General features: G+C 42.3%; 1 protein-coding gene and 1 pseudogene across 4 annotated transcripts in view; one reads left to right on the top strand and one right to left on the bottom strand.

The window, feature by feature from the left end:
- Nucleotides 1-14,516, bottom strand: part of aifm1 (apoptosis inducing factor mitochondrion associated 1) — a 49,782-nt gene that overhangs the window by 18,668 nt on the left and 16,598 nt on the right. For 3 of the 4 annotated variants that reach the window (XM_067996869.1, XM_067996868.1, XM_067996871.1), the window contains 4 exons: nucleotides 11,538-11,570; nucleotides 9,447-9,566; nucleotides 7,711-7,838; nucleotides 1,195-1,325 (listed from right to left, as the gene is read on the bottom strand). In XM_067996869.1, the coding sequence (XP_067852970.1) occupies nucleotides 1,195-1,325; nucleotides 7,711-7,838; nucleotides 9,447-9,566; nucleotides 11,538-11,570 (412 nt within the window). The remainder of the gene's footprint in view (nucleotides 1-1,194; nucleotides 1,326-7,710; nucleotides 7,839-9,446; nucleotides 9,567-11,537; nucleotides 11,571-14,516) is intronic. The other variant, XM_067996870.1, reaches the window with a different exon arrangement.
- Nucleotides 3,610-3,774, top strand: LOC137333208 (U2 spliceosomal RNA; annotated as a pseudogene).

Raw genomic sequence — 14,516 nt, 5'->3', positions numbered from 1 at the left:
CCACCGTCTAACAGCCTTGTGGTCGAAGGGGTTCCTCCTCAGGAACTTCTCCACCTGGGACTGATGGGGGGGGATGGGTGGGGTGGGGAGGGTGTGGTGGGGGAACGGTCCAGTTGGACGGGACATCCTGCACCTGTTCGGCCAGCATGGCCAGACCCAGCCTTCTCAGCGTGTTGGACAGGTAGAAACTCAGCACGTAGTGACACTTGGTGTTACCGTGCTGGGGTTCCACACACATCCTGAGGCAGCCACACACAAAAGTGGCCATCAGGAACGGAGCGGCATTGGGGACGCTCTTCCCTCCTTTGCCTGGGGGCTTGTACATGGTGAGCCTGCGGACCGGTTCTACCTTGGTCCTTCAGATAAAGTGGAAGATAGCTCGGGTGACTGTGATGGCGGAGTTGTGGGGAATGGGCTGGACCCTGGCTACATAGAGCAACTCCGCGAGTACCTCACACCTTATCACCAGGTTCCTGCCGGTTATGGAGTGGGATCGCCCCACCCACTTACCAAGCATCTGTTTGGCCTTGGCGATCCGCTCCTCCCAGTTCTTTGTGCAGGCCAGGAACCCCCCCAAACCAGATCCCCAGCACCTTCAGGTAGTCGGACCTGAGGGCGAAGGGGACAGAGGATCGGGTCTCCCATCATGGCCTCTCTCTTACTTTGGTTCACTCTGGCCCCCGAGACCAGCTCGAAACGGTCAGAGATGACCATCAGCGTGTGGACTGACTGCTGATCGGAGCAGAAGATGGCGACGTCATCCATGTACAGGCAGGCCTTAACCTAAAAGCCTCCGCTGCTTGGTATCGTCACCCCCGATACCTGCGTCCTTCCTGTTCTCTATCACAGAAGTTTTAGAGGACAGCAAGCGGGAGAGCATGGATCGGCCACAGAACTTGGACGAGCTGACAAAGGCCACCCGGTCCTTTGAGAAGAGTAGAACTCCCGTAAGCGACAGCTTACCGGTCGAGTTGTACTTGGCTCTGTGGGACTGGATAGGCCCAGACCTACTGGAAGTGTACGGGGGCATGCTTCTGGTAGGCAGCATGTCAGAGTCCATGAGGAAAGGCACCATCACCCTCATCTACAAGCGGAAGGGGAAGAGGGAAGAAATCAGAAATTGGCGACCCATTTCCTTATTAAATGTCGACTACAAGATTCTGATAGCCTTGCGCTGCAGTATTACACACTTACCTCCTCTCTTTTCCATTCCATTGCTTAAACCTCAATGTTTCTGGCACACTGGAGTCATCAGAAAACCAGAGCTCTTTCGAAAGCGGAGGCCGCATATATGGCAAATCTGGTTCCTCTGAAACTATCAGGACCTAAAACATATACAACATATCAAACACTTGAGAAACAAAACTATGACCCAATTCCAATAAATACACTGTTTGTACACCTCCACCTTGCTGACATACCAGGGCTGTCCATGCAAAAAACCTGCACACAGTTAGGAAGAAGTTATTTAAACCACTGTATCGCAGAAACTCATCCATTGTGTTATCAATTCAAATCCTGCCTTTGTGGATTCCACTACTCTTCTCACTTTTCTAAGATAACTAGGACACTCTCATGACGAGTCAGAGGACACGCTGTTTTATAACAATAGGGTGTTTATGCCATATAGAGATAACATCAGGGACACTGATTTAGTGCAGTTATATGTGGACCACTCAAGGCGTTATATAGGATTGCAACAGCTGTTACCTATAGCATTGCATTAGGTATGACTTAGGGGTTCAGTGCAGCACATGCATGTGAAGAAATGTGATAATAGCAAGTATGAGTACATGAAGTATATACGCTTGCAAGAATTTTAACATTATTATTTCAATAAATTAATTGGGGGTGAACAGCCAGTAGCTGTAATGGCAGCACAATGTTTTATCTGATTAGCTTATATCACAGCCGAAATAGTGACATTGAAATGTGGGACACTAGATATCTGGCACAAGAAATGTATTTACATTAACATCGCCAACAGGGAAACCGGCACCAAAAACACTTAAGTTTTAAAAGAAAGGATTTCTTAATTTATTTACATATCGCCAGCTGCAGGGAAACTGGAGTGGGCATTTACTTTACCTCGGAGTGAGCAAGTGGCAACAAGAAAGGTCATCGGGGAAGAAAATACCGATTTTCAAGAAAGGTCAGCACTAAGGAAAATATAAGTTTTTAAACCAGGGCAAAGATGTAGATTTAAAAAAAAAAGGCGGGGCAGCAATCAGCTGTTGCAACGGTAGTGCAGACATTTATTTTAACGTTGCTGGCAGTAGGGAGAATTCATTTTTAACATTGACGCATGGATAGATAGATTATGGAACATCGATTTAAAGAACGAAATATCACCACACAATGAATTACAAATCAGGGCAAGTATGGAAAATAGCTTGTTGCAGAGAGGAAACAGGCTCGGGGCTTGAACTGAAGGCAGTAACTGCTCAAATGTGGCCCTCATCCTGAGAGTCACCTTTGTGTGCGGCTGCATCAAGCTGTGCGTAGACCCTCGGTACGCAAACACGAAGTGTCACTACGTGCTGAGATTCTATCTGTCTCGGTGTTGAGAAGGATGGGCCTGGCCACACAGCCACGGAACGCTCCATCCAGCTGGACCGTTCCGCACCACATGTCCTTCGTCGAAAAGTTTGTGCAGAAAAACATCTTTGACCACAAGGCGATCAGCAAGTGGTCCGCACATAAGGTCCTCGAGACCCTGTGGGAAAAGGAGATGGTGGATCCTGTCGGTTGGTTCCCCGAGCAGACTGTCAAAGTCATTTGGCAGAACGCCTCATCACCAGAGCTTTCAAACAAACACCAAGACCTAGCTTGGCTGATGGTGAGAAGGGCCCTTCGAGTCAGGTCCTTCATACACTCCCGGAGTCTCAGCAGCACCGCACACTGTCCCTGAGGAGGCTGCGGTGGAGACGAGACCGTCACCCATCTCCTTCTGGAATGTGCCTTTACAAAGAAGGTCTGGAGAGAGATGCAGTGGTGTCTGTCCAGGTTCGTCCCGAGCATTTCCGTAACACAGGACTCTGTGCACTACGGACTGTTCCCAGGGACGTACTCCGAGGCAAACATCAACTGCTGCTGGAAGACCATCAACTCGGTGAAAGACACCCTTTGGTCTGCCCGAAACTTGGTCTGCCCGAAACTTGGTCTTCCAGTGCAAGGAGCTGTCCTCAACCGAGTGTTGCAGACTGGCACATTCCAAGGTCCAGGACTACGTGCTCAAGGACGCACTAAAGCTGGGTGCGGCCGCCGCAAAGGCTCTGTGGGGCAAGGCAAATGTTTAGAGCCTACCCACCATTGTAAACCGAGGGGCTGCAATCAGGGAAAAACCCCCCACAGGCAGAATGTAAAATTTGAATTGATGTAATGAACCTGTAATGTACCTGTAATCAATAATCTGTATTGATTGTGATGCAATGAGGCACCCTAGAGTGTCATGAACTGTAACTATATACGATGTGTAACTGTATTGTTGGAATGATATTTGAACTGTACTTGATGTAACCTGCAAATTGTATAATCTGTATTGTGCACGTTTTAAATGTGATATGACAACTGTATTGTATGTATCGTTGCAAATTTAATGAATAAAGTATATTTTTTGAAAATAAAATGTTCTTATCAGTTTAATATCTGATACGTCCCCTATCTGGGGACCATATATTAAATTGATTTTTGGAACAGAGAGATGGAAAGATGCTCTGTCCACTCCACGCATCGACCCAGTATTGCAGTGTCTCTGGGAACGGTGCACCGCCCTGTGGGGAGATATTCAAAATGAAAAACAGGTCTTTCCCAGTGTGTGTGTATGTATTATTACTGAGAATAAAGCTGATATATTGCACTTACTTTCTCAAAAAAAACTGCTCCAACTAGTGGAGAATGCAGGAAATGCTGCTTAGAGTAAGTAAGTCTAAGCAGGCGTTACTGTTAAAAGTAACCTGAGGAGGCCAAGTGTCGCAGAAGTGTAGCAAAATTGTGACACAGGAATTAAGTGCAACAGTCAGTGCCCAGAATCTTAAAATATTACTCATCCCACGCAGTCTTCAGGTAAAGCAGAGTTAGAGGGCTGGTGGATAATTGCACCAGGGCAGCAGAGGAGGCACCCTTCAGATAATGAAGCAGTCCGTGCCCCCATGCAGCAAGACCTGGACAACATCCAGGCTTAGGCCGATAAGTGGCAAGTAGCATTTGCGCCAGACAAGTGCCAGGCAATGACCGTCTCCAACAAGAGAGAGTCTAACTACCTCCCCATGACATTCAACAGCATTACCATCGCCGAATCCCCCACCATCAACATCCTGGGGGTCACCACTGACCAGAAACTTAACTGGACCAGCCATATAAATACTGTGGCTACAAGAGCAAGTCAGAGGCTGGGTATTCTGCAGCGAGTGACTCGCCTCCTGACTCCCCAAAGCCTTTCCCACCATCTACAAGGCACAAGTCAGGTGTGTGATGGAATACCCTCCACTTGCCTGGATGAGTGCAGCTCCAACAACACTCAAGAAGCTCGACACCATCCAGGACAAAGCAGCCCGCTTGGTTGGTACCCCATTCACCACCCTAAACATTCCCTCCCTTCACCACCGGCGCATTGTGGCTACAGTGTGTACCATCCACAGGATGCACTGCAGCAACTCGCCAAGGCTTCTTCGACAGCACCTCCCAAACCCACGACCTCTACCACCTAGAAGGACAAGGGCAGCAGGCACATGGGAACAACACCACCTGCACGTTCCCCTCCAAGTCACACACCATCCCGACTTGGAAATATAGCGTCGTTCCTTCATCGTCGCTGGGTCAAAATCCTGGAACTCCCTTTCTAACAGCACAGTGGGAGAACCTTCACTACACGGAATGCAGCGGTTTAAGAAGGCGGCTCACCACCACCTTCTCAAGGGCAATTAGGGATGGGCAACAAATGCTGGCCTCGCCAGCGACGCCCACATCCCATGAACGAATAAAAAAAAAACAAGGCGAGGAGTGAAGATGGAGCAGGAAGATGGAGAAAGAGAGAGGAGAGGTGAGGTGAGGTGGGGGCAGAAGGAAGGATGATGGAGGGCTAACGAAAGGATAGTGTCCAGGATAGGGCTGGGGCGAGAAGGATGGGGACGGGTAAGGTACCATAGTGGTTCTGTTGCTGGGCTAGTAATCCAGAGGCCTGGACTAATAATCCGGAGTCACGAATTCAAATCCCACCACGGCAGCTGGGGAATTTAAATTCAATTAATTAAATTAAATCTGGAATTAAAAAAACTAGTATGAGTAATGGTGGCCACGAAACTACCGGATTGTCGTAAAAACCCATCTGGTTCACTAATGTCCTTACCCGGTCTGGCCTATATGTGACTCCAGACCCACAGCAATGTGGTTGATTCTTAATTGCCCTCTGAAATGGCCTAGCAAACCACTCAGTCAAGAAGGGGGCTCACCACCACCTTCTCAAGGGCAATTAGGGATGGGCAATAAATGCTGGCCTTGCCAGTGATGCCCACATCCCATGAACGAATAAAAAAAAACATGAGAAGCTACCATGGGAGGGCCCATCACCACCCCCCCACCCCCAAGTCAAGTCCAACTTATAAATTCCTCATCTGATTCTCAATTTGGCCTTTAGCTACATTTCCTATGCTACAGCTTCTCTGGTGTGGCTGAGCAGCGAAGAATCAAACCAAAGGACTGAATATTCTAAATGGGAAAACCCTATTAGAGCATCACCTGCAGCCATCACAGGCAATTATAAATGTAACAGGGTGTCGAAGCAATTAACACTGAAAACTCCATACGGAATGCTGAAGGTTATACCAATTTTAATATAGATAGATGAGGAATTACCTCATGCAAAATCTCATTAAAATATGTACATTTTCCTATCATGGGCCACATCTCAAACTCTTACCCAAAATATATTCAATAAAGCACAAACACAATCTGTAAATGTTAGAATTTATAAAGTCTGGTGAATTACTAAGCACTCAATCAGATACGGGCCATCAAATGCCATTATGCAACAAGTTGTTACTCATCAATTTTTTTATATAATGGACGTAGGATCTTTCTCTTGAAAAAAGGTTATTAAATTATCTTGTCATTGAGAGATGCATATTAAAGAATTCATTATTCCATTCCAACAGGACATGCTGGCTTAAGCTGGGCTTCAAAGTCTATGAGGAATAGGATTCTACTTTTTTGAAAGGCATAATTTCCAAATTTGCAGAATTTTTATGTCAATTCCAATAGTCTAATAATCATGTTTCCACTGCACCCTTGGACGTACATAGAAAATAGAGGGCATATATTCAAAACAAGTGAACCAGCACTTCCACTTCCCTGTTTAACAGTTGAAGTGAGTCCCTTGCCCCAAATCTACACAGCTGAGAGTTGATGCTGGCTGGAAGGATCCTATGTGAAATGAACTCGACAGTTCCAACTCTGTCCTCAATAGGCATGTGCCAGCAGCACAAAACTACCCATCATTCAGCACAGATTTCTGCCCGTCAGATTCAGCAGGGTCACAGGGATGACTGATGTAAGTGAAAAACTCACACTAATGGAGTAGTGCACTCTATTTAGGCTAGATTGAGGCACATTGTGAAAGCAGAATAAATAGAACTGCACTCTGTATCTGCTGTGCTACGCATTATTTGGGGCACTCAAAGCTGGCATTTGAGAGCTGATTTTCCGATTTCATGCTACCAGTGGGAAGCTTCACCCGCTGGCCACGCATATTTGGGAAGTCTCATGATTTTCTGTTCATTAATTCTAACCAACAGCACAAACTCAGAAAATCGACCCTTTGGTGTCATAAGTGGGAGTATGCTCCATTCTACTACATTAAGGGTCCCCATCTTGACCAGCGCAAAGATTCACTGAAAAATAATCAGTGAGCACACAATATTTCTTAGTCTTTAAAATCGAGTTCACATATTTACTTTTGTTTAAACCACAGAATACCGGATGACCCAAAATCACTATACTATCATCAGCATCGTGTAATCTAATCACGTGACATCGACCCTTCAACCAGTTTCTGGTTATTCACCTGTACTAATGTATATATATTTATCAAAAATCTTAACCATTTCAGTATTACATCTGATACATCTTTTGAAATAATTACATTTTGCAAAATGTAACAATTTTCCAAAATCTTTTTGTGGAAATATGTACATAATTGTAAATTAAACTAAATTTGCAACACTATAAATTGAAAACACAACATCCCTGACCAGGACCACTGTAGATTCATTTCTATTCTCCCTTCTGCTTCAACACAAGGCATTGCTGGGAAAGAATTCCATTGGTACAGGGCACCCTTCAATACTTAGCTAAAGTGGCCATTTTATGTATATGAACCTGAAGAATAGAAAATATCAGCTTGATACTCGACTGTAGGGGCCATGATCCTGTCTTTAACTGACTTTCACATGCATGCACTTACAGCAGGGGTCACTGAGCAGCAATCAGGAGCAGGCAGCTTGGCTGATTTTCCATTTCCTAACCCAGGAGTGCCAAGATCAGTGTCGCTTTTCCATCTCTGCCCAGCTGGAGATCAGCTAACTTAGCACAGATTGAACCTGGGACTCCCCTGATGTCTGCCTTAATCAGCTAAACACCAAAGAGGAAGGGGCAGCCCATGTCTGCACTTAATTGGAAAGTCATCTTATGAAGAAGTGAGGTTAAGTTACCCACCCTGGCTCCAGGATCACGTGCACGGATAGATCTAGCTGCTGCAAATGATGCAGTTCCTCCACCAATCAGAAGATAAGGAGCATGTGATGGGATGTCAGGCCTAGCACTGACTGGTACAACTGCTGATGCTGTCAGAGGAGGAAAAAAAAAGCTTTACCAATTTCTGCACAGTGTCTAGCAACAACAATAATGAAGGATCATCCCACTGAACACCAGCATTAGCAGCGCTCTTCTTGTTAGCAGAACAGGAAACCCTCACTGAAGTCAGCAACAAAGTTACCATCAATAAAGGAAATAATTAGCAGAATAAATTTGAATCTCAAAGAATGTCTTTCAGGTGACAACACAGATCTAAACTAAAAAACAGCTGCTGATTGCCACAAATGCAGTTTCTAATGGACAAGGTAATAAAGACAGTATATAACATACATCTGAAGTTTATAATTCCACATTAACTGACAATTAATGGGAAAGGGAAAAGCTGTATTATGTATCATGCCAGAATCACAAAGACTGTAAATGCTTCACACCGTGCCCACAAAAGCACTGTTTGCAATTATCTTAAAAGTGCTTTTTGGAAATATGATCTTCATATTTACGAGCCTAACCAATTACAAAGGGTAATGGGTTTAATAAGGAAAATGCAGCACATACTATATTGGGGGCTTTCCATTTGATAGCTCTCACTTCTGCAGTAAGGTATTAATTGTACGCATGTGTGTTTCATAGGCTGAGTGACTCTTGATGAAATCAGTTGCAAAAGGATCTTAAACTAAACCAGACTTCTTAGTGAATCGAAAGCAAAATACTGCGGATGCTGGAAATCTGAAATAAAAACAGAAAATGCACCTTTTCCAGTTCTGGCAAAGAGTCATCGACCCGAAACGTTAACTCTGTTTCTTTCTCCACAGATGCTACCTGGCTTGCTGAGTATTACCAACATTTTCTGTTTTTATTTCAGACTTCTTACTGAAATATTTATCAAATACTTTCTCTTGCCATCACTTGGTTTTCCCCAGACTACAGGCCAGCTATCCCTCTCACAAAGCCAATCGTTAAAAATTGACACTGAACTTTCCTTTCCATCAACCCCAATATCTTTGACCTGGATTCTTTTCCTGTAACAATCAAAAATTTAGTGCCAAATTATATTGCTTTTTGACTAAAGGAGTTGTTAAAATCTTTGTTGTAAATACATCACACAGATTATATTTTACTTTTAATGAACTGCATAGATAACTTGAAATAAAATGAGAAAAGAAAAATTGAAATGTACGATGTTACACTTGAATTGGTGTAATCAAGAAACAAAGTATATTACAATTAATTCAAAGGGCATTGATTTCCTGCTACTGTTAGTCATCTAAATGGGTTACTCATATACATTCCCCCACTATTCTGAGAGCAATACAAGCGAGCATACAGCTGCACCTCTAGATCACAGGCCTTTTGTTTTTGATAAGTCTTGCATCACTATGTTTATCATAAAAATGTCACCTCTAGACAGTGTGAAGTACTTCTCTTTTTATAGCAATGTCAACTATAAACAGATGAAGATGCTTGCGTATAATTTGCCTAATCTTAATAGTACCAAATTTAAAATCCCAAGTAATCCATATCAATATATTCGAATTGATTTGGTTTAACTGTTCACAAAAGGATCAAATAACAACTGCATCTAAAATACTTGGTGGGAAAACAATGTGAGTCCGGACCCACCTTTGATCTATCCTTACCACTTTCATCTGTCTCTGAGACTTCCTCAGTTTCAGATTTCTCTACTGTTACTTCCACTGAGGCCTGTTCAGGCACTTCCGTGGTAACCCCTTTAGGGGCTTCAGTTGGAGAGGCAGATTCTGCAATCACAAACCATTCGACAAAATTTGCCTGACATGCAACGTTCAGAGCAATTCACAGCTATCCTACAATATGAAATGTAATCTAACTGCATAAAAAAGCAAGAAAAGGCAATGGCAAACAATGAATCATTTCCGTTTAGGTAACTAAATCCCCACCCAGATGAAAGCATTCTCGCTTTTTAATCTGTAAATAAAACCACTAGCACGTAAGAGGCAAAGTTCACATCTACAGCCAAAAACTGCTTCACAAACAGCATGAGCAAAGTCATCACTTTGCATGATCTGAATCAAAGCCAAGCCAATGAGCATGAGGATCCAAAAAGATCAAAGCAGAAAAAAAGTTCAGGTGTATTTCAACAAGCATGCAGATTTAATAACAGCCAACACCAACTTCCAGAAACTAGTCTAATCTGTTCCACTAATCAGATACCGAATACCAGAAAATTAGCAGAGCAGAACAAGAACATAGAAAACACAGAAAACTATGCACCTTCCAACTTCTATGGTCTTACTTGTGCAATAATATATAGGAATCAACTTTTCTGACACTTGACTTTTACCTGTTGTTCTACATAGAATGTACAGCACTGAAACAGGTCCAACAGGTCCATGCCCGTGTTTATGCTCCACACGTGCTTCCTTCCTCCCTACTTCATCTAACCCTATCAGCATAGTCTTCTATCTCCCTCTTAGTTTAATTCAGTCCCACCAAGGGACTCTTATCTTTCAACCTCAAGTTCTGAAGTATCTACACCCAAAATATTAACGTGTCTTTTTAGATGGTGATGGGCCTACTGTGTATTTCCAGCATTTTCTGCTTTTATTTCAGATTTCCAGCATTTGCAGTTTTTCCTTTTTAATTTGTAGATGATTGCTTAATTTTTTTTTAGGAAGCCTTGCACGTCGAGTCATTTTTGTAGAGGCAATTCCTTTGTGGCAGGTACTTTATTTTCCTCAGAACTTGTGACAAATCTGAAGAAACCTTTATTTGCACTTCCTTAAAATTTTCATAACTCTGCCTCAGTTGCTTTCATATAATAAGCTATATTGCAATATTAGAATTATTTCTATCTTTAACAGGTGTGGAAGAAAAATATTACTGGCTCCATGTACTTTTTTAATCATTCCTGTATATTAACTAGGAAACTTCAGACCACTTTATATAGCTCTGCTTGGCCATAATGTAAGTCGTGACAAATTCAACTTATGCTTCTGTATAACAACCCTCTAAATTAACGTGACAATCTTGCTTCTTTCATGACATTCAAATTATTTATTTTCTCTCAAATCTATATAAGACCAACCATCCAGAACTGCTAGCAGAAATTGGAATGCACCATAAACAATGGACCTATCCTATTTGCAATCTCCCTCCCCCCCCTAAATTCTGTATCAAATTGGCATCAAGATTCCTTCTCATTTAAGACATGAAAGAGACTGATGTCTCCACTGACACCACCTTCTTCAACCAACTGAAAGAAATTAAAAATACCATACATGTGCTGCTATCTGCATTATACCAGGCAGCTACTTTCCATAAGCATAGGTGATTCATTTTCAATAGTGTTCTTTCCCTTCCCACTAACTTCTTCCAAATTGAAAATATTGGAATACTGAAAGTACTGGAATGCAGATAACAGATCAGATTCCAAGAGCTACTGTTGGGATTTGTTTAAAAGATGAACCTGTCATTTGACACTAGCCTCTCAAATTCCATTTGTAGAGTGCAATATAGATTGCGACAAATATTGGGAAATGTGTCATGCTCTGGATAAAAGTAAAGCTAGTGCTCTTGGTCTACCAGTATATAAACCATAAACTAATTTGTTCTGCATTACAATTTGAAACAAAAAAAGAATCAGCATGAAAATTGTCTGGAATTATTTCTAACCAGTACTGTCTGTTTATGAAAATGGAAACGATGCAACAAACTACGAGAATAAAGCAACAACACAATTCAAGATTCACCTCTTTCTGCTGGTATCTCCTCTTCTTTTTCACCTACAAAATTAAAGGAAAACACGACTTACTATTTACAGCATTCTAGCACTTATGAATTTATCAGCATTACTGATGAGTATGTCAGCTTTAAAGCCTTATTATAATGAAATTAGCCACAATACATTTATCTTTCAATATTTAATTAGCAAAAGTAAAATTGTCAAGACCATATAGTTCCAATTTGCATATGACTTGAGCAAAATAAGCTTTTAAGAAATTCTAGGAAGGGACTTAGCACACGGGTCCGAAAGGCAAACTAGAAAGCAAGTTGACTAGTGCCAGTCACTCTTTCACAAAGGTTAGATGTTATGTGTCCATTAGTAGCTATTTGTCCAAGTACTTTATCTTCACAGTACTTCCAATGTACAGTTGCCCACCAACTTCTTGTAACAATGAACTAAGCAAGCTTCAAAATCTAAGCATCTTCCTGCACCTAATAGTTATATTTAATGAAAGGCATCGCACAACATAGATTTTTTTCTAAATCAACACCACTACCTAGAATTTTGGAATGAAACTGAATTCACAGTGCATTAATTTCAAGAAATGCTGATGTATGAAAAAAATTGAAAAATAAAAGTAATGCTAAGAAATAATTAAATAACTAAATGTTAGTCCACTAGTAACTAATAAACTAGTTTATTGTGAAATGTAAACAGCTATTATTATTGATAACTTTTTAAACAGTTCCTGATAGCTCAGTTGGTAAATGAAATAGTAAATATTGTGCTAAGTAATACTGATCAGGAATGTTCCATGGCCGATCTCAGTATGTGTCGAGTTAGTAATCTCAGTCAGAGTCATACCAGGGATACTACAATTGACATCAGCAACCTGGCCTAGGTAGGGGATAAGAAGAAAAAATAAATCTGACAGGGTTTCTAATCCCAATTGCAGTCCAATGGCTCTGCTGGAAAATGTGAGCCAGGGCATCAAGACAGAATAAGATTCATTGGAGTTTAGAAGAATGAGAGGAGATCTGATTAAAACATACAGGATTCTGAGGGGACTCGATAGGGTAGATGCTGAGAGGATGTTACCCCTCATGGGGGAATTTAAAACTAGGGGGCATAGTCTCAGATGGCAAAAATGCTGAACAAATATTTTGTTTCCGTCTTTACGGTAGAGGACACTAAAAATATCCCAACACTGGACAAACAGAGGGCTCTAGGGGGGGAGGAGCTAAATACGATTAAAATCACTAAGGAATTGGTACTCAGTAAATTAATGGGACTCAAGGAGGATAAATCCCCTGGACCTGATGGCTTACATCCTAGGGTCTTGAGGGAAGTGGCAGTAGGGATTGTGGATGCTTTGGTAATAATTTTCCAAAATTCTCTGGACTCGGCAAAGGTCCCGGCAGATTGGAAAACTGCTAATGTAACACCCTTATTTAAAAAGGGTAGTAGGCAGAAGGCTGGAAATTATAGACCAGTTAGCCTAACATCTGTGGTGGGTAAAATTTTGGAGTCTATTATTAAGGAGACAGTAGCGGAACATTTGGATAAACATAATTTAATAGGACAAAGTCAGCATGGCTTTACGAAGGGGAAGTCATGTCTGACAAATTTGCTTGAGTTCTTTGAGGACATAACGTACAGGGTGGATAAAGAGGAACCAGTGGACGTAGTGTATTTAGACTTCCAGAAGGCATTCGACAAGGTGCCACATAAAAGATTGTTGCTCAAGATAAAGAATCACTGGATTGGGGGTAATATTCTGGCATGGGTGGAGGATTGGTTATCTAACAGGAAGCAGAGTTGGGATAAATGGTTCATTCTCGGACTGGCAACCAGTAGCCAGTGGTGTTCCGCAGGGGTCGGTGCTGGGTCCCCAACTCTTTACAATCTATATTAACGATTTGGAGGAGGGGACTGAGTGTAACATATCAAAGTTTGCAGATGATACAAAGATGGGAGGGAAAGTGGAGCGTGAGGAGGACATAAAAAACCTACAGGGGGATATAGACAGGCTGGGTGAGTGGGCAGATGCAATACAATATTGGAAAATGTGAGGTTATGCACTTTGGCAGGAAAAATCAGAGAGCAAGTTATTATTTTAATGGCGAGAAACTGGAAAGTACTGCAGTACAAAGGGATCTGGGGGTCCTAGTGCAAGAAAATTAAAAAGTTAGTATTCAGGTGCAGCAGATGATCAAGAAGGCCAACGGAATGTTGGCTTTTATTGCTAGGGGGATAGAATATAAAAACAGGGAGGTATTGCTGCAGTTATATACGGTATTGGTGAGACCGCACCTGAAATACTGCATACAGTTTTGGTCTCCATACTTAAGAAAAGACATACTTGCTCTCGAGGCAGTACAAAGAAGGTTCACTCGGTTAATCCCGGGCATGAGGGGGCGGACATATGACGAGAGGTTGAGTGGATTGGGACTCTACTCATTGGAGTTCAGAAGAATGAGAGGTGATCTTATTGAAACATATAAGATTGTGAAGGGGCTTGATCGGGTGGATGCGGTAAGGATGTTCCCAAGGATGGGTGAAACTAGAACTAGGGGGCATAATCTTAGAATAAGGGGCTGCTCTTTCAAAACTGAGATGAGGAGAAACTTCTTCACTCAGAGGGTAGTAGGTCTGTGGAATTTGCTGCCCCAGGAAGCTGTGGAAGCTACATCATTAAATAAATTTAAAACAGAAATAGACAGTTTCCTAGAAGTAAAGGGAATTAGGGGTTACGGGGAGCGGGCAGGAAATTGGACATGAATTTAGATTTGAGGTTAGGATCAGATCAACCATGATCTTATTGAATGGCGGAGCAGGCTCGAGGGGCCGATTGGCCTACTCCTGTTCCAATTTCTTATGTTCTAATAAGGGGTTGCCCATTTAAGATGGAAATGAGGAGGAATTTCTTCTCCCAGAGGGTCGTGAATCTTTGGAATTCTTTACCCTAAAAAGCTGTGGAGGCTGAGTTAGACAAATTTTTGAT

The sequence above is a fragment of the Heptranchias perlo genome, chromosome 15, assembly GCF_035084215.1.
Source record: "Heptranchias perlo isolate sHepPer1 chromosome 15, sHepPer1.hap1, whole genome shotgun sequence".
Lineage (NCBI taxonomy): Eukaryota > Metazoa > Chordata > Chondrichthyes > Hexanchiformes > Hexanchidae > Heptranchias > Heptranchias perlo.
This window is presented reverse-complemented; position numbering and strand designations above follow the sequence as displayed.